The sequence below is a fragment of the Scyliorhinus canicula genome, chromosome 1, assembly GCF_902713615.1.
Source record: "Scyliorhinus canicula chromosome 1, sScyCan1.1, whole genome shotgun sequence".
NCBI lineage: Eukaryota > Metazoa > Chordata > Chondrichthyes > Carcharhiniformes > Scyliorhinidae > Scyliorhinus > Scyliorhinus canicula.
In genome coordinates, this window is record NC_052146.1 from 132,795,702 (window position 1) to 132,820,449 (window position 24,748).

At 42.9% G+C, this 24,748-nt stretch overlaps 1 protein-coding gene and 1 non-coding gene across 4 annotated transcripts in view; one reads left to right on the top strand and one right to left on the bottom strand.

The window, feature by feature from the left end:
- LOC119967510 (protein argonaute-3) overlaps nucleotides 1-24,748 on the top strand; it is a 189,473-nt gene that overhangs the window by 88,581 nt on the left and 76,144 nt on the right. For all 3 annotated transcript variants that reach the window (XM_038800175.1, XM_038800182.1, XM_038800189.1), the window contains 3 exons: nucleotides 1,167-1,287; nucleotides 8,652-8,866; nucleotides 12,770-12,906. In XM_038800175.1, the coding sequence (XP_038656103.1) occupies nucleotides 1,167-1,287; nucleotides 8,652-8,866; nucleotides 12,770-12,906 (473 nt within the window). The remainder of the gene's footprint in view (nucleotides 1-1,166; nucleotides 1,288-8,651; nucleotides 8,867-12,769; nucleotides 12,907-24,748) is intronic.
- LOC119978656 lies at nucleotides 16,931-17,032 on the bottom strand. The gene has a single exon (XR_005463523.1). It is a non-coding gene; the product is annotated as a U6 spliceosomal RNA (small nuclear RNA).

Below are 24,748 nucleotides of genomic sequence, written 5' to 3' on the forward strand. Positions count from 1 at the left end.
GTGCAGACTTGATGGGCCGAATGGCCTCCTTCTGCACTGTAAATTCTATGATTCTATGAGTGTATACTGATGGAATTAGCGCACTCCAGGACCTCTGAGTTGGTCACCTTGTCCTCTAAGAGATGCCATGGGTGCATGTGCAACAGTGGTGGAAACTGTTCCTAACATATGTCCCGATCTCACCATTCTAAAACCATGCATTGAGATTGCAGATGTGGCAGACTGTGTGTTGTTCAGTCCAGGTTGTTGCTGTTCCGCACTCTGTTTGAACTTGAGAAAGCCAAAGCTTTTGCAATGCTTGTGTTGATTTCAGCATCATGTGTCAGATTGCTGGTGGCTCTAAAGCCTAGATATATGACGCTCTCAATAATCTTCAGTTACATAATGTCATACTGCCTTCTATCAACTTTGACAGCATCCTGGACCATGACATTAGTCTTCCCGATGTTGATGATCAATCCAAACTCTACAGACGTGAGAGAGTCTGTTAATTTGCTACTGAAGGTGTTCCTCATTATTGGATGTTAGTGTGGCATTCTCACCATAGAACAATTCTGATGATGATTTGGTGCACATTTATTTTAGAATTTCTGATCCGCTCTCCATCAGTACTATTAATAGGTACACATTCACTGTAGGTGAAATGAAGGCATATGACCGCACAAAGAGAAAAACCTGTCAAAGAATGTCAGTGCCAGAATGCAAACTCTGACGGTTCAGATATTGCTCTTTCATAGCTGACTGTATCCATCAACTTGTCATGGAAAGAGAAGATCCCACTGAACAGCCAGTTTACTCCAGCAGCTCACGTTATCAGTTGCCTTGGTGAGATCAATGAAGACAATATATCGTGGTCCAAGAATTTAACTTTCAGCTGCTGGACTGGGAAGATCATGTCAATTGTGGACCTCCAAGTTGTTAAACCACAAGGACTTTATTAGCATTACTATTGCTCATTATCCATTCTGTTATGAACAATAGTCATACGGTAATTCCTCTGATACAAGGGCACCAACAATTGCTCATTATAGGTAAGTGGGGGGGGGGGGGGGAATTGGAAAGTGATGCTCAATTACCTTGTATTGTTAATAGCATGTTGAGATTTGATTCTTGTCTGCTTCTAGTACTTTTCTCCATTCCTCACTAGTTGTTCTGTATTATTGTAGGGAAGTGGTCGACTCTATGGTTCAGCATTTTAAAGTTCAGATATTTGGAGAAAGAAGACCTGTCTATGATGGGAAAAGGAGTCTCTACACTGCAGATCCCATTCCTGTCAGCACCACTGGAGTAAGGCCTGCTCAACTTAATTTAAAGAAAGTTATTACATATTCAACCTCTATAACAATGGACTTGTTAATAACTACCAGAGATTAATTTGAATGCAGTTTGTACGGAGCAGGTAATGGGCATGGTCAGTGAGTGTGTTTGTTTTTACCGGTGGTCTTGATTGTGTCAGAGAAGGAGTGCATGTATAAAGGTAAAAATTGGAAGTATACATTTCTGAAGGTTTTGATGGCTTGCGAGTTCTCTTTATGAGCATTTAAGTCTCAACCATAACATTCTCAACTTTGTTTATTTTTTTTCAGTTTCTCACTGTTAACTAATTCCAAATTTATTCATTCAAAAGATGTATGTAAAGAACTCTGGTTTAATGGTCAACTGAGCAAGATATCCATATGGTTGCTGAACAAATGGTGCCCTTGTCTCATTCATTCTAGTAAATTTTTCTACATTGAGTTGCATCTCCAGTTTGTTTTTATGGTGCATGATATGAATTTATCTAATATTTTAAATGGTCAGCTCAGGTGTTCAGGGCACAGCTGATGGTAAATGCAAAACTGCTAAGATCTCGGGAAGGAACCCCAGTTGAACCAACGGTTGTTTGCAAATTGTATAGTATGAGAAGAGGCCATGAAATCCAGAAATTATGTCCCCAACTACTTGCAATGATTTTACAGCAAAGTAAATGTCCATCAAGAAATGGGAAATAATTAAAATATAAATATATATAAATAAGACAATGGCTTCACACAGTACCAATACTTTAAACAGTTCCAAAAAATCTTAATTTAATCTTCCCAATCTGTTCAGCAACACCTTTATAGATTTTAAAGTCTATAAAAGTCCAGTAATGTTTACCACAGTGTTTAATTCTCTCTTGTGGTGCCCTCTGAGGTTTCCCAGCAATTGGCTTTTCAGATCTCGCTTCATTCACACTGCTTGCTGAGAGCTAACCAGTTATTCCTGCTGTTGACTTGAGATCTAAAACAATTCCCATGATAGGCTTCTCCTTAAATACACTCTCTCTTTGACCTCATTATCTCACCCAGTTTCTTTCAAACTGCTCTCTCCCACAATTGATTAATTTCATCTCTTTACTTTAGATTTTCGAATTTAAAAGAAAAGCAAACTCCCTTTATCCATATCTTTCCTGTGACGCCTTTCTTTCATACCTTGTATCTCTTGTAGTTCGAACCATAACCCCAGTCAAATTTATTCCTGTTCTATCGCGGTTAGCACTGTTGCTTCACAGCGTCAGGGGCCCAGGTTTGATTCCCGCACTGTCTGTGCAGTGTCTGCACATTCTACCCGTGTCTGTGCAGTGTCTGCACATTCTACCCGTGTCTGCGTCGGTTTCCTACCACAAGTCCCGAAAGATGTGCTTGTTAAGTGAATTGGACATTTGAATTTTCCCTCTATGTACCCAAACAGTCGCCAGAGTGTGGTGACTCAGGGATTTTCACAGTAACTTAATTGCAGTGTTAATTTAAGCCTACCTCTGACACTAATAAACATTATTATTATTATTATTATCCTTACTAAATTACCTTGGGTAAACATCTGTTTGAAGTATTGCTAGGCTCATTAACATTTCAGTCTCCCTGTCTCTTGCTTTAATTACCGCATACATACTCCCAACAGTTTCAAAATATGACCGGAAGATTAACAACAGAAAAATATTACAATTTCATGGATTTTCCTAACAGATTTTTTTGACCAGATTATGCATTATGCATACTTGCCCCTTGCAAATTTAATCTCTCCATACTAGATTATTGTTCTGGAAATTGTGCCCAGAACAGCACCCTGCTATCGATATTCTGGTTGTGCCTCGCGCTCATCCATTCTGAACAGCAGTTAGGGACCTCACAAGAACAGTGTTTGTCCACTCACTAGAGACGGAGGCTTCCTCATAATTATGAAAACATGCACAGTTCTTCTGGTTGTGAATCAATGACCAATGCTGCCTTCCAAGTGCAGTGTGGCAAATGTCCACAATAGAAGTGGCAGACAAGTGTGTGGTGCAATGAACCAGTGATGTTCAGCATCCACCTAAACTAGAAAAATGCTAAGCTTGTTCTTAGGACTTTGGACTTTGTTCAACAGTCTTCTCTTCAAATCATTTCTTGGGAGGAGATTATATGACAATAGCAAATGAAGAGGCCACTCAGTACATTTCTCCACTGCCCAATGCATAATCTAGGCTATTACATTTATGCAGCTCTTTTTTGAGGCTATTTCTTCTCTAGTTGATGCTCTGTAACTGCAAAGCTGAAAAAAAATGTTTTATTTCAGAGCTTCCATCTCATTGAGGCGATTTAAGGCCAAACAATGTATAACAACCTGCTCTGAATGCTGCAGACATTTTGACAGCTGCAACAGATTCCATCAGCTGAGGCAATCCACAGCGTTCTAAAACAATCAACAACTTCCTTTTATATAAAAAAAAATTCTAAAGAGAAGGTTACATTTGCACTACCTCGCAATGTTCACTAATTGATCCTTTGGAAAATTCCAGGATCCAGTTCCGGATTGCGTCTTTGCAATAAACTAATCAGCTTTTTCTTGAGCCATGGCCACTCTTGTATACCATTTTTTGGTTGAAATCTGTCCATTTTTAAAAAATGTTTCTATTGAAGGTTTTACATTTTATACACTACACAGTCGGTAAGAATAAATGCGTCGGTTACAATGTACAAGTCATTTTCCTCTGTGCTGATGGTTTTCACCCCGCCCTCTTCACTCGTCTTTTCAGGGATCTTTCCTGGGTCCCTTACTGTACAATGGGCAGTTATCTGCTATTTGTATGTGAGCGACTACTTCGCGCGCGTCCCCCTCCCCCATTGCCGCTTGGCTGCTTTGACACCCTCCCCACCCGTTCTTCTCTTCTCCCCTCCCCCGATCATGTTTTCGGCATTTCCTTTTCTTGTGATCTTATTCTATGCCCACTGGCCTCGCCGCTCTATTGGCTGTTGCCTCCGACCAGGTCCTGGAAGAAGTTGATGACACTTTGTTGAAGCCATACTTTGATCCTCAGGTAGTGAGCTTAATCTTCTCCAGATGGAGAAATTACGATAGGTCTGCCAGCTGGTCTGTAGCTGCGGGTAGTGCTGCTGTTTGCCAGCCGAACAGGATTCTCCAGCGGGCGATTAGGGAAGCAAAGGTAAGGGCGTTGGCCCTCTTCCCCATGAATAGTTCTGCCCGTTCCAAGACCCCGAAGACTGCCATTCTTGGGCACGGCTCCACCCTCACCCCCCATAACCTTGAACATTGCGTCGAAGAAGGATGTCCAGAACCCAACTAGCCAGGGGCATGCCCAGAACATGTGGGCGTGGTTGGTCGGGCCTCCCTGCCCCCATTCCGATTCATCCTCCACCTCCGGGAAGTGCATGCTCATTCGGGTTCTTGTCAGGTGTGCTCTGTGCACCACTTTCAGCTACATGTGGCCTTGCGCATGAGGAGGTGGAGTTGGCCCTGCACAGCGCTTCCCTCCAGAATCCCACCTTATTTCCGTCCCTAGCTCTTCCCCTCATTTTTCCCATGTCTTGTCCAGTGTGGAGCATGTTCCTTTCTAAGAGTCGACCTACTGGTCCCCACAGTTGCCCTTCCCCAGACTGCCTGTGTCCAGTAATTCCTCTAGCATTGTATTTCCCTGGATTCGTTGGTATGCAGTCATCTTGCAGATAATTTTTTGACCTGCAGCTGTCGGAGTTTGTTCCCTTTTGGGAATTTCAATCTCTTTCAGTTCTTCTAAGATCGCTAGTCTGTCTTCCATGTAAAAATCGCTAACCGTCAGTGTTCCCCCGTAATGTCTCCACCTCTTAAAGGTGGCATTGAGCAAGGCTGGTGCAAACCTATGGTTATCACAGATTGGGGCCATGATGGGTATTTCGGTCAGACCAAAGTGCTGCCTCATCTGGTACCAAGTTCTCCCGGTAACTACCACCACTGGTCTTGTTGAATGTTTTGCTGGCGGGGATGGGAATACTTTGTTTTTGCCCAGCTTAAATTTGTAGCCGAGAAGACTCCGAACTCTCTCCTGAGCTTCATAATTCCTTTCATGCTGCTTTGTGGGCCCGAGATGTAGAGGAGCAGGATTCCCTTCGGATTCCCTTCCAGCATCTCACCGCTCTTGGGGCGATTGCCAGGGCAAACCAGAGCGGGGACAGCAGGCATCCCTGTGCAGCTGGAAGCATTCCGAACTGCTGACATTGGTCCATATGCCCGCCTTGGGGACGTTGCACAGATGTTTCACCCATGAGGTGAACCTTATCCCTAGCCCAAACCGCTCTCATACCTGAACGATGTATTTCCACTCTGCTGTCGAGAGCCTTTTCTCGTCCAGGGAAACGATCACCTCTGGTGTTCTCTCCCCAGGTGGCGTCATTATCACATTCAGCAGTCGTCTGATCGCAGTTAACTGTCTACCCTTAACAAAGCCTGCCTGGTCTTCTGCGACCACCTCTGGTACGCCGTTCTCTAGCTGCTTAGCCAGGACTTCTGCGAGCATTTTCATGTCCTCATTGAGCAACAAAATGGGTCTGTATGATCTGCAGTCCATTGGGTCTTTGTCCTTTTTGGCTATCAGCGACATGGTTTCCCCTCGCTCGCGAGTCTGCTAACTTTATCCGCAGGTGCGGGGCCAGTGCCATCGCAAATGTTTTTGTGGAAGTCTGCCGGGGACCCGTCTGGTCCTGGCGCCATCCCCGCCTGCATGGAGCCAATGCTCTCCATGACCTCTTCCAGTCCTAGTGGTGCTTCCAGCTTCCATCATCTGGCATGCCCAGTGCATCGAGGAACCGTTTCATCCCCGAGTCCCCATCGGAGCTTTTGGAGGTGTACAGTCCGTGATAGAATGCTTTGCTGACTGTTTTTGGTTCAGCTACTAGTCTGCCTCTGCTATCCTTTACCTGGGCTATTTCTGTCATGGCTGGCTGCTTTCTCAGCTGGTGAGCCAGCAGGCAGCTAGCCTTGTCTGCCTGCTCGTAAACGTTCCCATGTCAGGCGAAGTTTATACACTGCTTTGCTGGTAGATAGCAGGTTAAAATACATTTGTAGCTTCCTCTCCGCCAGATGCTGTACACTTAGAGCCTTGGAGTACTGCCTGTCAACCTCCGGAATGGAGTAGATCAGTTGTTGCCTAGCCCCCCTCTCTTCCCTGTCTCTGCGAGCCTTATAGGCGATCATTTCTCCCCTAATCACAAACTTCAGTGCCTCCCAGAATGTGGAAGATGAGACTTCCCAGTTCAGGTTGTTAGTGATGTACTCGCCTATGGCTTGTGGTATTTTCTGGCAGAAGACCTTGTCGGCCAAGAGAGTAGTGTCTAATCTCTGTGGGCACAGGCCGTCTCCAACCTCACATCCATGTAGTGTGGAGTGTGATAGGAGATTACAGTTGTGGAATATCCCACTCTTACTATCTCTGGAAGCACCGATTTCCCCGCTACAAAGAAGCCGATGTGGCTGTAGACCCTGGGTACTAGCAAGAAAAATTAGATTTCCTTCTCACCTGGGTGCATGACCCGCCATGGGTCCACCGCCCCCATCTGTTCCATAAACATTCCCAGCTCCCTATCCGTGCCTGCTCCCCTTCCCCTCTTTACAAATTCTTTGCCATCCCAGTTGGGAGCATACATGTTGGCCAGGACCACCGGTGACCATGACGTACTGTTCCCCCTTGGTCCGTAATTGTCTTAGTCACTGTAAACATCGTCCTCTTGCTTATCAATATGGTCAGTGCATATTTTCTTGAGCTTGGGTTAAATGTAGGGATTTTAAAAATGTACTACTGGTTACCAATGAACCCCATTGGCATGAAAATTAACTGTTACAAGTGTAAAGTTTCAGGCCCTTGTGTTTCAATTGTTACTCAATGTTTTGTAAATATAAAATTATTTCATTGTTTTCTTTTCCCCTCTCTTTCTCTTTGTATTTCTTTTACACTTGATTTAGCATTGTATTGACCCAGTCTAATTTATACTTCCTTCTCGTGCTCTTCATTTCACAATCTTCAATCTCATTGGTTAAGGAATTACACAGATGATTGCTCTGTAATGGATGCTATTTCCTTCACGTTGTAATGTTATCAGTCAGTACTTCCAGCAACTTGCCATCCAAACATTTTAGAATCTATACATGCAAGAGTTAGAATTAGAAACAATTATTGTTTTGTTAAATGCTGTTGTCTGTAATCTAGCAAAATTATACACTGGGGAACACGTAATGAACATCCTCACTGCAGTTAAAGCATTTCAGTCAGATTTTGTGTATTTAAAACTTTTATTTTAACAAATAACTAAAATCAACACAAAGTAAAGAAATATGTGTGCATGTGTTTGTATTACTAACTATGTTATAACATTTATATTTGATCTAATACACTAAGCTGCAGAATAAGTACTGCCCTATTAACCAAGTTAACATACAAACAAGATACCGTATGATCTGGTTATATGTGATGCCATGCTCTCAACATGTAGCACTGTAGGTTCAATCAAGTCCAAATCACAACAAGCATTTTGGCTGGCTCCTTCTCCTTGCCAAGTCAGAGTGTGTCTTCCATTGTCCTTTTTAAAGTCAATTCCATCTGAGAATACTCTTCACTAACTTCCAGCCACAAGATCCAGTCTGAGATTCCTTGGTTCTGAAATCTCCAAAGGTTCTGACTTTCCGGGAAAAAAACCCAACATTTAACAGCATCCAGATCTTGCAGCTATCGCATCTTTGCTTCACACACCCAGCAGCCTCTCTTTCTCTTCAGGACATTTCTTTTGTGTCAAGGTGTGTGAACTGACAAGTTTCTATGCATTCAGCTTGGATCTCAGTTCCCATGACAGCCATATCACATGAGCCTGTTTCCGGGCAGAATTCGGTATGATTTCACTGTTCCCCAATTCTGGGGCATTTTGTTTTCCCTGAAATTAAAAGAAGCATTTTTTTAAAAAATCATCGTATTAAAGTCTTGCATTTGTGACACTGTGCCCCAGGCTCTGCTGCCAAATCAATCCACTGACCAACTAGAAAAGAGCAGACAGACAAGAATTGCACCTCATTATAATAAATGATTGTACTTTTTATGCTATTGATCTGAAATGAAATAGACTGCTCTAACTCATTTTCATATGAAAACACTTGTAGCCACCAAAATAAATAGTTATACCTGTCCTCCTGTTGTTTGGACTGTATTGGAGCTCAGATCTCAGGAGATATGGGGTCTTTACAAAAAGCCATTGGACCTTCCAGCTGCTGATAATTTTTGCTAATTTGCCATTAGCAAATAATTAGCTTTTTACAGTAAACCAACTGTTCTTTAGCAAAATGTGTGCATGAAGGACTGTCCTAAAATTAGCTTGCAACATTTATTTTTGAAGGTGGATTTGGAGGTGACATTACCAGGAGAAGGAAAGGACCGAATTTTCAGGGTGTCGATAAAATTTGTTTCCAGAGTGAGCTGGCATTTGCTGCATGAAGTTCTGACAGGCCGTAGTATGCCAGAGCTGCTGCCCGGATTGGACCTGGACAAGCCACTCAGCACAAATCCTGTACATGCCGTCGATGTTGTCCTACGACACCTTCCTTCCATGAAGTGAGTATCGACTGGAAATTCTTTAAGCTTGATTTTTAATTTTTTTCCCCCTAATTCCTTAATCCACCAAGACCAGTCGCAAAAACATTAATTATTATTGGGGATGTTCTTTTCTTTCCTGTCTCGCTAAATCTGCATGAAATACTCCCAAATCTGCATGAATACTCCCAATGTGAAAAGATAGGAAAGTGTTGTCTTTTATCCTTCTCCGTTTATGCCTGAACTGCACTGTAAGCAGCTCAGCCATGTTTTTGTGCATATTCTCTCAACCCCCTGGCTAATGCACGGTCAATTCCAGCCCCACTTGACTCTGAGTCGCAACACAAGTGAAATTGGATGTTATTTTAAAATACCTGGGCTGAGCCCAATAAATTGCAGTCACCAGGTTTGTAAATTTAACACACAAATAACCTTTTATTATTTAACAGTTATTTAACAGTAATATTAGAGCAGCATGGTGCCACAGTGGTTAGCACAGTTGCTTCACAGCTCCAGAGTCCCAGGTTCGATTCCCGGCTTGGGTCACTGTCTGCGGAGTCTGAACGTTCTCCCCGTGTCTGCGTGAGTTTCCTCTGGGTGCTCTGGTTTCCTCCCACAGTACAAAGATGTTCAGGTTAGGTGGATTGGCCCTTAGTGTCTAAAAAGGTTAGGTGGGATTGCTGGGCTACGGAGATAGAGGTGGGCTATCCAAGGGCCAGTGCAGACTCGATGGGCCGAATGGCCTCCTTCACTGTAAATTCTACGATTCTATAATGTAACTGACTACCTAATACCCCTTGCCCAGCACCTTTTCCCCCCTCTCTCTCTCTCTCTCTCTCTCTTATATATCCGGCTGTCTCAGAAGCATCCTGCTGGAACCAAACACAGCCTTTTGTCAGCCGGCACACTGTGCCTGGCAAACCCACAGGTTGCCAGCCAGCCAATTAAATTACTCCAAAGCTGTTTCTTAAGACACCGAAGAGTCTGTATTCTCCCCTCCAAAAACATTCTTTCCATTTTGGTAGGATCTGTTGTAGGTAGATGCAATTTTTCAGTTGATGGCTTTTTGTACATGTATATTGATTCACTTATGCAGGGAAAAAAATTAATGACAGGAAAGGCTCTGCATTTTACACATTAAAAAGAGTCAATCATTTGAGTGCCAGCCTAATGTAAAAAAAACACAACAATGTTGATTTTGCGGCACTATCCATAGTTGCCTAACAATATGTGATGAATACACTTTGTAAGAGTGACGATCCAGCAAAATACGTTAACTTTCTTGTGGTAATAACATTATTCTCAAACTATCAAAAAGCAAGTAAAGTTGCGTTAATCCTTTTGCAGCTAGGTTCAATGTAGGACTATGGAGTGTTTTAACAGTTGCCACTGCAAGTTGTTATTTGAACCAAGGTAGGTGATTCGGAAATGCTCTCATTAACCTTTTCCAATTGCTTTAACATAATACCTCAAGTCTTGTTTGTTCCTTTTCAAAGTTAATGAGTTAAATAATTTTAAGTTTCCAGGTTTTACAAATTGCTGTCATTGGTAAATTTAAACATCTCAATAGCAAGAAAGATTGATGTGAAAAGTGATAACTAGCAATGTAACAGAAAGCCAAAACCAATAATGTGCTACATCACTTTGATTGCAATTATTTTTACTGAATGATGGATTTTATGTAATGCCTAAATTCAAGAATGCTGCAAACTGAAGTTTTTTTTAAAATTATCAAATTCTCGTTGGCAAGCAATACTATTAAATTGATGATCGGGTTGGCACATCATTCAGGCTGCAGCATCCAACGAGAGGTGTTTTGTGTTCCACACTGTAAATTGCAATTATCATTCAGTTACTTTAAAATCTTGGCAAACGGAAGAATTTTTCATTTGCTGTTCTTGAGCATTTCAGAAGTAAACCTTCTGAGTGTATGTTACTGGAAATTAAAATAAGTATTGGTTGTTAATTTGCATAAGTGGTTTCAATGCTCAGCGTTACGTACAGTACGTGATAATTGCTGTTTGATCTAGTAATCAAATATTTCAGTAGCATTTCTATTATTCCTGTAATTTCACGCTTTTAAATCTAGTTTCAGTTCAGTTATGTAATTGAAAGACATACTTATATCCCGTCCACTAACATTTTAAATGTTCATATAGAACTTGAGCAACCAACCTAATAGAACAATTTCCATTTAAACTGTCCAAATGGAGCTTATACAGTGGTTTAATAGACAGTACTGTATTCCTACCTCTGGTATTTGGTTCAAATACAGCCTACATTGATCCATTTTCAATGTTCCTTGCTACAAAGGTTCAATTATGGTTTGAAAATACCCTTTTTGGCAATGAGTGGCAAATTCAGACCAGGCAGATGGCTGGTGTGGAAAGTAGAGAAATGACACACCATTGCAGACCTCATGCCCCTTATGAACAAGAGTGGGTCTGTCTGCCCAATACATAGCTAAATACAATGAGACACAGGAATCGAGCAAAGAGCCCATGGCACTGTGCTAGCTTAATGACAAAGTACCTTCATCCTCACAAAATGGATTGAATAGGTGCTGCAAATCAGATATAAGCTGAACCCATTTAAACATATCAAACCTGTAGGCAAACAATTTGGCATTAAATAAGTAAATAAACAGTATCCGGCTCGAGCAAAATATTTACTGTTCTCTTTGATGTCAAAACAGCAGCTATGTTTCAACTGCACTGCCTTTGAATGTAACATTGATCGGTAATAGCCATCCTTTTCCTGTGATGAAACACTATCACAGAATCACTGTTTTGGCTTTGTCTCCCTGTTGAATAGCTCATTCATAAACACATAGCCAAAGATAACTCTCAATCAAATGCTCCCCTCTGCATTGTTACCCATCAAAGAAACTACAAAGAATCCTTGGCTATGCCCCAACCATCCCCCAAATGCCTGCCCTACCACTTTACTCTCAACACAGCTGCTAAACGGAAATCGGCTCCCAGGGTAGCCATTGTCTAGAATTTTGGAATTGGATACAAGAGTTTGCTTCATTGATCTTTGCCAGATTGCCAGCAAGACAGATCTTTGACACTGCGTTGTGTACTGTCATCCTCCAAGTTCCAAAACTATGAAGATATTCATCTTGATGAAAGATACAAATATTAGCCAATATATAATATAAATTCTATACAGCTACAAAAACACCAGCAATAACTGACTGTTAATCTCGCTTTTGTAATATGGTCAGCAGTAAAGAAAAAAAGCAAATAACCCAAATTGAACCTTTTGTCACAATCTTATCGCTCTGAATTGCCCTAGAATTCTTCATATGAAACTAGTTGTTTTGGAGGCACAGCGCCAGAGACTTTGATTCAATTCCAGCTTTGGGTAACTGTCTATGTGGAGTTTGCATTTTCTCCCCATGTCTGTGTGGGTTTCCTCCCACAGTCCAAAGATGTGCAGGCTAGGTGGATTAGTCATGCTAAATTCCCCCTTATATCCAAAGATATGCAGGTTAGGTGGGGTTATGGTGATAGGGCGGCGGAATGATCCTAGGTAGGGTGCTCATTCAGAGGGTCGGTGTAGACTCGATGGGCCAAATGCACTGTAGGAACTCGATTGGAAATCTAATCTATATTATGTTAGCTAAGATGGCAACCATTCTTTGCACCACACAATTGCACAAACAACAACACAATGGATGACCATTTTGTTTTTGGTGGTATTTAAAATGGAAATATTGGCCAAAATATTGAGACTTTTTTCATCTCTTCATCCCAATTCCATGTGGTCTTAAAAGTTCCTTTACCTAGCAGTTGGGACCTCATTCACTCATCCAAGGCCTCCTGCTGTATTTCATCTCTTGAATGTATAAATAGCTTTAGCAGTAGTGTAAAAGACCTAGTCATACGGTCTTCATTCATGTTCTGTGTTTTGTTACAGGTACACCCCTGTTGGCCGCTCTTTCTTCTCTGCACCTGAAGGATATGACCATCCATTGGGTGGAGGCAGAGAGGTCTGGTTTGGTTTTCATCAGTCTGTCAGACCTGCCATGTGGAAAATGATGCTGAACATAGATGGTGAGCACAATGATTTGGTTGTGTTACATTCCCCAAACCTAATCTTACTCCTGTGTTCTCACTTGTATTCAAATTTCATTTAGCTGTCAAAGTATTTAAGAAATACTACATTATGGTTCAGACTGACTGGGCTGCAGAAAGGTGGTAGTAATAGCTCCTCTCACTCCTGGGGAAACCGAAATTGAGTGTTCCATGAAGGTTCCGAAGGAGAGGGGAGGTAAAATGCTATTGTTATCGACAACTTGTATATTGTTCCATTTATTATGGAGTTGATTCTGTTCTTGCATAACTATGTCTGGTGCTTTGATCGTAAGAAGTAGTCTTGTGTAAAAGCCTTTATCAATAGCTTTGCCATCTCCAGGCTTGCCCATTCCAACATTTTTCTAGCTGCACCCCACTCCCATGTCTTGTCTCCATAGACTTCAACTCATCCATAGCTCTGTTGCTTGTATCTTAACTTGCACCATGTCTTGGTCACCCATCATCCCTGTTCTCGCTAACTTGATTGGCGATTGGCAATTGGCCCCAAATATCTGTTTTAAAATTCTTATCCCTGTGTTTAAATCTCTGTGGCCTTGCCCCTCCTTATCACTGTAATCTTCTGCACTCCTCCAAATCAGGCCTCTGCAATATTTCTAGAAGCCTTCCCTCTACCATTTATTGCTGTGCTTTCAGCTGTGTCGGCCTTCAGCTCTGGAATTCCCTCCCTAGACCTCGCCACCACCCTCTGCTCCTTTAAATCATTCCATGAAATCTACCTCTTTGACCAAGTTTTTAGTCATCCTTCTCCAACTCCTTTATTTGTGTTAATTTTCAGACAAGTGTACTTTGAAATGTGATGGGATGTTTTTCTAAATTAAAGGCATATATAATCATCTTTATTGCCACAAATAGGCTTACATTAACACTGCAATGAAGTTACTGTGAAAATCCCCTAGTCGCCACACTCCAGTGGCTGAAATGCAAAGTTGTTGATGAATCTTCTCAGTTGGCATTTAATTATTTTTCTTTTAAGCCTCGCCACCTTTTTGATTTATACACCAATCTTCAACCAAAGAGAATGCAAGCGATTTAGCAGGTTTTGGATTTTGGTAAAGCTTAATCATGGGAATTGATCTCAGGGGTGCCTACTTCCTTCTCCATAGTGAGAACTTTTGACACTTATTTCATCAGAACCAATCAATTGCTGTCAGATTAGGTAGGTTAGGATACAGCACAACCCTTCTTAAAAAAACAAAACACAAAATGCATTCCAAATTCTCATTATTTTGTTAACTTGTCTACTTTTATAGTAAAACAAAATTCCATGTCTTGAGTAGAACTCTAAAATAATTCATAAAATGTAACAGATTTACATTTCATAAAAAGTTGCAGCACACAATGAATCAAAAGGCCTTTCTGATAGATTTGTCAAAATGTTTTTTGTATCATTAACCATCAGACTTGAAATGTATCAGAACCTGAAACAGTTCATTAGTCTTATTGAAGTTCAGTCCACAAAAGGCTCAATTCTTTCATAGTTAAGTGGTCAGATTTGTATTTTATTTGAAGATCTGTTTCCTTTCACAACCTTTTCTTTTGAGCTAACATTTAGGTATTATATTCCTTGCAAGCATGCCAGTATCAAAGTAGCATGATGCAAATAGCAAAAAGAAGTTGCAAAATGATTTTGAAACAAATTGTCTAAGAAAAGTGTTATTGAATTCCGTCTTGATGTTGTGTTGTTAATGAAGGGATTTCTTAGTCCCTTCCATGCTGACTTTCTATCGATCCCAAAGTCAATTACGTTTAATGCAAATTGGACTACCATCTTTCCATGCCATAGCATATTATGTCCAATATGATCACTGACAACATGACAGGTTTCTGCTTGAGCGGTTGAAAAAAACTGTTCCATCCCTTCAAGTCTTTCCCGACAGGGTGAACATCAAGTTTTTACTCCCATGAATCCCTCGATGACTAATCTGGAAATTCTCTGTGTTGTTAATTTACTTGCGGCAATGTTTTGGGATTAGTTACAACAGTATTGCTGAATAACAAACCTTGTCAGGAATAGATCGTTTTGAAGTTCATTTTGTTTTCCAGCCCTACAATTTTAACATGAAACAACCATCACTGATGATTGGTAAATTGTAACTCCCTGGGTTTGTACTAGAGGTAGAAATTTGGTCTAGAGCCAATTCTGCACAGTACGAAAACTTTTGATTTCTTTCAGAGGTGAAGAATAACTTATCAGTGAAATTATGGGAGATGGCGCATCAGAACCCAGAAGAGGAAAAACTTAAACATCACTTAAAGCACAATTGGAAGAGAAAATGTAATGGTGAAGAAATGGTAATCTGAGTTTGGGTGATTAGAGCTTTCACCGAAAATTTTGAGAATAGCATTTCTTCATTAAAACTTGCTCCTTGACTCTACCCTTAAAAGTTTAGTACTGCTGGAAATGGCTGATCAGGATAGCTCAATAAAATAATAGAAAATCAAGTGGCAAAAGTGAACTTAAAACTGAGGAAAACGTAATAGGAAACCTAATGGAACCAAAGATTGACAAGCTCCCTGTTCCTGATGGCCTGCAACTTGGGGTCTTAAAGGAAGTGAATGCAGAGATGGTGGATGCTCTGGTTGTAATCTTGCAACATTCCCTAGATTTGGAAAGGTCCCAATGGATTTGAAAACCACAAATATACCTTTATTCAAGAAAGAAGGGCGATTGAAAGCAAGATTCTAGGCCACTTAGCCTAATCGATTAATAAGGAAATAATAGCAGGACAATTATAAAATTTTAATTCAATCAAGCAGAATCGGCATGGTTTAATGAAAGGAATATTATGTATGAAATCTATGCTTTTCGGTTCTGGGCTCTTGAGATCCTTGTCGACATGAGAGCTAAGTGGCGGAAGAAGCGTATGCGCAGGCTGAAGCATAAAAGACGAAAGGTGAGGCAGAGGTCGAGGTGAACAACTGCTGAAGATGCAGTACTGACCAGTCTTTGATGAATCTTACTTGGCAAATGGACACTGACGCTTCTGTTTATACATCTTTTTCTAAGACCCAACGATATAGAGACACCGTGGGTGCTGGTCATGAGAAGATCTGTACATTGATCTGTTCTGGTACTGTGCCTTCATGTACAGTCGTTGTGAAATAAAATGGGAAAACTGGAAAAAAAAAGAAGAAAAAAAGTATGAAATCTATTAGAGTTCCTTGAAATGTGGCAAACAGGATGGGAAAATTGGACCCAGTAGATTTAGTGTATTTGGATTTCCAAAAAGCATTTGATTTCCGAAAGGGATTTGATAAGGTGCCAGATAAAAGGCTACTACGCAGGGTATGGGGGTGATATAATAGCATGAATAGAGGCTTGATTAGCTAAAATCGAAGCAATGGCGCAAATGTCCCAAAAGGTAAGACTCCCCTAGCAAACGCGTTTAGCCACATGTTTCCCAGCACTCGCAGTGCCGAGAGACATATGGCTATTCAACATGACTCTCATTGTATAAGGGGGCTGAATGGGGAACGTGTGGCCAAACCCGTGCACACCCCGTTTTGTGCAGTTGGGAGCTCCGCTCACCGGAACTCCCCAGCGTGGTGAGAGATTGGGACACCATTTTTAACCAGCATCCTGATGTCCGAGGCCTCCAAAACGATCCCGACCTGTTTTACTGGCGCATTGTGGTCGTTGGTCCCAAAGAGTCGGGATAAATTGGTCATTTTCAGGTTGATAAAGTGTAACCAGTGGGGTGTCACAGAGATCAGAGGGTGTAAGGCTGACAAAATACTTTTCTGCAAAGTTTTCCCAATTGATGAGCGGCAATAAGGTATTTGCTGTGCTGGAGCTCGACAGGCACACAGAGCCTTGAGGCAGAAACCGTGTCCGAATGAGCCACCTCGAGCAGTGATCATTCGATTTCATAGTTTTCAGAAAAATAATTTACAAACTGTATTAGTGACTTGGATGAAGGAAGTGTGTATTGTAGTCAAACTTGCTGACGATAAAGAGATAGCTGGGAAAGCAAATTGATTTAAAAATATGGAATGCTTCACGATTTTGTCATCTTTGGGCAGGGCTATGCTAATCTTATTTATATCGTTTCAATTTTAGTATATGTGCTGCCGAAGCGAGCACCGTTTGGAAAGCAAGTTAAGGTTAAGTGAGTGGGCAAAATATTTGGCAGGAGAGGAAAATGTGAGGTTCCCCACTTTGGCAGTGTAGTAATTGTCCCTTTAAGGGCAACACAGCAGAGTAAGAGTAACCTGGCCAGGGTGACCAATCAGGATTCTGTGTGGAATCACCCAATGGTGAGAGAAGTTCCTAGGCAGGGACGATTTGGGAGCAACCTACAACCATGCGGCTGCTGTACAGTCTGGTGAATAAACACCTTTTGTGTTCAGTAATGAAGTCTATGGGGACTTAGTGTGGTGGCATGAAATAGCAGCCACATCTCAGGTGGCTCCCGCGTAGGCTCCAGCACTTGGGCTTAACTGCCCGATTGAAAGATTCTTTTTAAAAAAACATACTCTCCCAGAAGTGAAACTGACCACAAAGAGTTCTATGTCAAAACTGACATTGAAGATGATCGGAGGGGTGAAATTGCAGACGTTGAGCCCCAGCAACGATGGCGATGGAGACGGCCATGCCTATCATCTTCAACATGATGGTAGGGCGGTAGCTAGAGAATTAAAAAAATTTGGTGCGGAAATGGATGAGTGCTTCGAGAAACAAGGTCAGGAATTGAATACTTCATTTGAAACCACGGTGGAGGAAGCTTTGGGTCCACTAAGGGAGCAACTGAGCAAAACAATTAGGCGCGCAGGTGGAGAAATTGAAAAGCCTTATCCCAGCGTGAAGACGGACTTTGGAGGCTGAAATGGCGATCGCCAGAGACAGGAACAAGGGCTTCAGGGTGATGCTGGATTATTTAGAAAATAGCTCCAGGCTCATGAACTGAAGCTGGTGAGTTTACCTGAGGGAGTTGAGGGCGTAAGGCCGACAAAATACTTTTCTGCAAAGTTTTCCCAATTGATGAGCGGCGATGAGGTATTTGCTGTGCTGGAGCTCTGCAGGCACACAGAGCCTTGAGGCAGAAACCGCGTCCGAATGAGCCACCTCGAGCAGCAATCATTCGATTTCATAGTTTTCAGAAAAAGAAGCGGGTTCTGGGATGAGCCAAGAAAGCCTGCAACATCAACTGAGACGGCAACATGGTAAGGATTTACCAGGACATTGGCACAGATCTGGCGAAAGGACAGACGGCCTTCAATAATAATCTTTATTATTGTCACAAGTCGACTTACATTAACACTGTGAAAATCCACTCTTCGCCACACTCCGGCGCCTGTTCGGGTGAGGGAGAATTCAGATTGTCCAAATTACCTAACAGCACGTCTTTTGGGACTCGTGGGAGGAAACCGGGGCACCCGGAGGAAACACGCAGACACAGGGAGAACACACAGACAGTAAGAAGACCAACAATCAGGGAATCGAACCTGGGACCCTGGCACTGTGAACAATGGTGCTAACCACTGTGCTTGGTGCAGCCCTTCCAGAAGGTGAAGATGGTCCTGTTTAATGGAAGAGTGCAATTGGGATTGTACCCAGCGAAATTAAGGGTCACATTTAACTTGAAAGATTTCTATTTTGAAACTCCTGAGTAGGTATGGTCTGGACATGGCTTGAGGGATGTGGGCGGGTAGTGGTCAGTTGGGATTTTAATATTTTACTGCTTTTATTGTTCATGTTGTTAAGGTGTTGAGTTGGGTTAACAGTAGCGATGTTTGGATGGGGTCATTTCCACTGTTCTGTTTTTAAAAAAATATTTTCCTCCTTTATGAGCTTAATAATTTTTAGGACGCTGGGAGATGGGAGTATCGTTCCTTAGTTTAATGCCTTTATTTATTATTGGTGGGAGAGAGGATCTGGGGGGAGAAAAGTGCTTGGGGCAGGTATGAAGGCAAGAGTTAAGGAATAGATGGGACCTGGGGTGGGGTAGTCGCCTTACCAGCATTAGTAAGAGATCTAGTTAATGGAAGTCAGGTGGGGGATCGGGATGCGACATATCGGGCTAGTTTGGTGAAACTCGATGGATCTAGAGGACGGGGGGGAATTGGAAGGGGGTTAGAAGAGGCGATAGGCTTGGGGGGTGGGTGGACTGGGAGGGGGTTAGAAAAGGCAATAGGCTATCTGTTGACTGGGGTAGGGTCCTCCAGGAGACCCACCTGCGGGAGCAAGATTAGGTGTGGCTTCGGAAGACTTGATTGAGCCACGTTTTCCATTTGGGATTTGACAGCAGAGCCCAGGGGGTGACGATCCTTATTAATAAAGGGTCCGGTTTCGTTCGGAGATGGTATTAGCAGATCCGGGAGTGAGGTATGTTATAGTAACGGGGGTGTTTGAAGGGATATTAGTGGTGTTGGTGAATGTTTATGTCCCGAATTGGGATGATACAATGTTCCTGAAACAGTTGTTGGCAAGGATAACGGGTCAAGACACATCAATTTATTATGGGAGGAGACACGAATTGTCATAAAATCATAGAACTAATAGTACAGAAGGAGGCCATTCGGCCCATTGAGTCTGCACCGGCCCTTGGAAAGAGCACCCTACCCAAGCCCACGCCTCCCCCCATCCCCATTACTCTGTAACTCCACCCCATCTTTTTGGACACTAAGGGGCAATTTAGCATGGCCAATCCACCTAACCACATCTTTGGACTGTGGGAGGAAACCAGAGCACCCGGAGGAAACCCACGCAGACACGGGAAGAACGTGCAGACTCTCCACAGACAGTGACCCAAGTCTGGAATCGAACCTGGGACCGTGAAGCTGTGAAGTAACAGTGCTAAGCAATGTGCTACTGTGCCGTGCAAGACTAGAGGGTAGATTGTTCTATGCCAAGATCACTGGCCTGAGTGATATGGCAAAAGCATTAATTGAGCGGCATGGGGACACTGGCTCTTGGCGGTTCGGTCACCGGAGGGAGAAAGAGTTCGTGTTCTTCCCCTCCGTATGCAGTTTATTCTAGGATTGAATACTTTGTCATAAGCCGATCGCTCAGTGGTAGTGTTTTCTGACCATGCCCCACATTGGATGGACCTTGAGTTGGGGGTAGGTAAGGGGCATTGAAAGGGGTGGATGTGGGTCTGCTCGCAGACATTGGGTTCTGTGCAAGGACTCTGGGGCTATCAGGATTATATTTTTAACAATGACGAGGCCTCTCCCTTGACACTGTGGGAAGCACTGAAGGTTGTAATTAGATGAGAAATGTTATCTTTTAAGGCCTGTTTAGAGTTGTAGGCATGGAGGGAGTGGGAAAAAACTAGTAGTCAGTATTAAAGGTAGATCATAAGAGTGCAGACACCCCATCCCAAAAACTATTAGCGAGAGGAGGAAACTGCAAACGCCGTTTGATCTGATCACTACAGATAGGCAGCACGACAGCTGTGATGAGCTAAGGGGGGTTATTAACAAATATGGGGAGAAGGTAAGTCGGCTCCTGAAATATGAAATGAGGAAATAAGAGGCTAAGAGAAAGATTACCCAGATAAGGGTGCAAAATGAGGGACGGTCTCGGATCAGAAGAAGGTAAATGAGGTATTTAAGACCTTTTACCAAAATCTATGTATGTTGCACTCCACGCGATGGGAAAGATATGGTGGAATTCCTGGGTTACTTGGAGTTTCCAACGGTGGAGGAGGACTTATGAAAGGATCTTGAAACTACACTGGAATTGGATGAGATCAAGCACGCTATGAAACTGATGCAGCCGGTGAACGCACCAGAACCTGATGGGTTCCTTTTTTTTAAAAAAAAACATTGAGTACCCAATTATCTTTTTCCAATTACAGGTCAGCTTAACATGGCCAATCCATCTACCCTGCACATCTTTGGGTTATGGGGGTGAGACCCATGCAGACACTGCGAGAATGTGCAAACTCCACCCGGACAATGACCCGGGGCCGGGATCGAACCTGGGTCCTCAGTGCTGTGAGGCAGCAGTGCTAACCACTGTGCCACCCCAGAACCTGGTGGGTTCCCGGTGGGCCTTTGTTTAAAATATAAATTTAGTGTCCAATTTGTTTTCCAATTAAGGGGGAAATTTAGCATGGCCAATTCACCTACCCTGCGTATCTTTTTGGGTTGTGGGGGTGAGACCCATGCAGACACTGGGAGAATGCGCAAACTCTACATGGACAGTGACCTGGGGCCTGGATCAAACGCAGGTCCTCGGAGCTGTGAGGCAGCAGTGCTAACCTCAGCGCCTCCCTACTGACTTCACCTGGTGGGATTTTATAAAAAATTCATAGACTTATTATTAGCCCCCCCTATCGTTAGGGATATTTAGGGACTCCGTGGAGAAAGGCGCTTTGCTACAGGCGCTGAGGTAGACTTTGATTCCCTTCTCTTGAAAAAATACGAGGACTCCTTAGATTGCAGGTCGTATCGTCCGATCTCCCTAATAAATGTGGACACGAAGCTGCTCAATAAGGTGATGGCATTAAGACTGGAACCTTGTCTGCCAGAGGTGGTGGGGAAAGACCCAACGGGTTTCATTAAGGGGCGGAAGTTAAAGGCGAACGCGAGATGACTGTTAAATGTGGTGCTTGCCCTGGGGGAGCGTCGGGTCCTGGAGATCATAATCTTGCTCGGCGCAGAGAAGCCGCCAAGTGGGATTATCTGTTTGAAGTTTTAGAAAAATATTTGGGTCAGGCTTTGTAGCCTGGGTGCAGCTGTTAAAACGACCCATTTGCCAGTTTACACAAATTAAGTAACCTCCAACCCCTTTCGACTTTACAGGGGGCCCAGGCAGGGATGTCTGTTGTCACTGTTGCTGTTTGCACTAGCCATGGCCCCGAGTTCCTCGAATAAATAGGGAGGAATAGTTAGAGGTGGGTGGGACAAAAGGTCTCGCTGTACATCGACTACTTACTATTATACGTGAGGGGTCCGGAGGTGCCAATAGATAACGTTATGGGAGTCTTGCAGCATTTTGGGGCCTTTTCTGTTTTACAAGATAAACAGCTTTGGATTAGGGTGGAAGCAGAGTCTGTGAGGGGAGCAAGCCTAGCGAGGTTTGGAGTGAGACGTTGAGCAGGATGAACTTGACCTCATCCTGTGCGAGGCTGAGTCTCATCCAGCTGAAAGTGGTCTTCTGAGCACAACTTGTGAAGGCTGGAATGAGTCGATTTTTTTGAAGGTGTAGATGATGAGGTGCGTTTGGGTGTCTGGGGGTCCCTGCACATCAACAGCACATGTTCTAGTCATGCTCAAAGCTGGCAGACTTCAGGAGGTCCTTTTTTTTGAGACTGTCGGCAACTCTGAACATTGGGTTGGAGCCTTGTCCATTGGTGGCGATTTTGGGAATTTCGGTTGTGCCGGAACTCTAGACCGGGGAGGGGAATAATGTCCTGGCCTTTGCCTCACTGGTGTCAAGGAGGACAGATCCTCATAGGCTGGAGGTTGATTACACCGCCAAGCACCTCGGCGGGGCGAGGTGACCTGATGCCATTTTTACATCTCAAGAAGGTTAAGTTTACCGTGAGAGGGTCAGTGGAAGGGTTCACTGCAGATAGCAGCCATTTATATTGTACTTTAAAGAGCACGTCACTGTTAGCTGTCGGGGGGAGGTTACAAGATGAGGAGTGGCGGGGAAGATCTTAGTAACTGAGTTTTACTTTTGTAAGGGAAGAGGAGGGTAGGGAGGGGATTCTTATTGTTTAATTGTTGTTCTGTGTTTTTGTAGGTTTTGTACTAAAATTGTTTTTAAAGTTTTTAAAGAGAAATATTTACAAAAAAATAATGGAAGTCTGTAAAAAGGCATTATTACATCTGACAACAATGATAAATGATCCTGACAATGCCTCTGGCCTGACACCTGTGAGTATCCTGTTTTAATTGAAGGCTGAAGGGGAAGAAAATACTCATCAGAATGCCCCTCTTTGGGCTAATACTCATTTGACTCCTCCACCAAGCACTCGACACTATATGTTGAGTGCCTTGGTATTATTTCCAAGCAAATGAAATAAAAAGTGAAGTGCAAAGCAATTCCCCTAAATGTTAGTGGAACTCAGACATAGAACCTTATTTGCAGTCCGACAGCCCAAAATGCACCCAATTCCAAATAATTTAGTGAGCTTGTGGATTTAGTGAAGGCTCAATTACCCTCAACCATCAGTCCTACTGCAAAGGTTTAATTAGAGGGTGAGAGCCAAGGTGAATTGATCACAACTTACATTGCTAAACCGAAACATACATTGCTAAACCGAAACAATTATCAGAGTAGTGTAATTTTGGAGCCATCCTAAACGGCTTATAATGGGATAGGTTAATCTGTGGCGTGAATTGCGCTATTCAATGCAGATTACTTGCAGAGGCTGGCATAAATTTTGAATCGGCAATGGAGATGGTGCTGGCCGTGGAAAGCGCTGAAAAAGGTGCACAAGCTGCAGAACGCACAAAATAGCGTCACTTATAAATTAAGGCAGCAATCTGCAGCCAGCCACTGAAGCAGACATGAAATGGGAAACAATTTCAGCCACCAACAAAAAGAGAAGGTGCAGAATAGGCAATCAGCCAGGAATGCTTAAAGTGGAATGTTACCGATGTGGAAGTAACCACACTCTTGAATCCTGAATCATGTTGGTTTAAGGGGGCTGAGTGGTTTACCGTCACAAAAGAGGACATTTGATAAAGAAGTGCAGAGCTAAATCAAGATTGCTGAGTAATCAATCAACTAAGATGTTACAAGTATACAATATGGAAGAGCTGAGCCACTTGTGATTCTGGTGTTCACTCTGTTTAATATAAAAATTGGCAAGATAGTCTCAAAACTATAATGCTCCAAATAAGTGGGAAGGAAGCCTCAAGTGGATACAGAAGTATCAGTCACTCTGGGCAAGCATATATTTCAGTACCTAAAAGAGGGAATCCAACCATTGAACATGACGAGGACTTCAGTCAAGTTGAAGACTTATATGGGAGAAACAATAAAAATAATAGGCACCACAATGATATCCTGTAAGCTATGGACAACAGTCTACCCAGCTCCCAGCGATAATGATGGAGGAAGGACCAAACCTCCTTGACCGTGATTGGTTAAAATAAATCGTGTTGAATTGGGCTGGGATTTTTCAAGTGCGGTAAGGGGACTGCCCAAACTGATAGGAAAATACAAGAATGGTGTCTGTGATGAATTAGGCAAAATAAAAGGGCTACAAACTAAGATTTATGTGGATCCAGAGGCTCCCTGATTCTTTAGGGCAAGACAGGTATGTGGATACTGAGTTAAACAGGTTGGAAGAATTAGGCATTATCCAGTAATTCAGTTCTCTAAATGGGCAGCACCTTTAGTCCTGTATGGAAATCGGACAAGACCATCTGCATTTGTGGCGAGGCTGCCAAGCTGGGTAAATATCCTAGCTGGAGAATTAAAGACCTGTATGCAAAGCAGGGAGGCCATCAATCTTGCACAAAGCTGGATATGAGTAGAGTGTACCAGCAGCTCTAATTCGATGACTGTTCTCAGGGTATGTCACGATAAATACACGATAAGTTTCAGTACACATGCCCCCTTTTGGCGTGTCTTCAGCATTTGAAATATTCCTCAGGACAATGGAGACTCTGCCACAGGGACTGCCACGTGTTGTAGTGTACCTTGATGATGTCCTTGTAATTGGATGAACAGAGGCCGAGCATTTAGCAAACTTAGAAGGGGTGGGATTTCAGGCTGGAGTTTGCTTCACGAAAGAGAGGTGCACCTTCCAAGGCACTGAGATGACCCGTACTCCTGCTGTTTTACTCTTAAAGGGACAATCACCACATTGTGTCACTAATGAAGTCTGGGTTC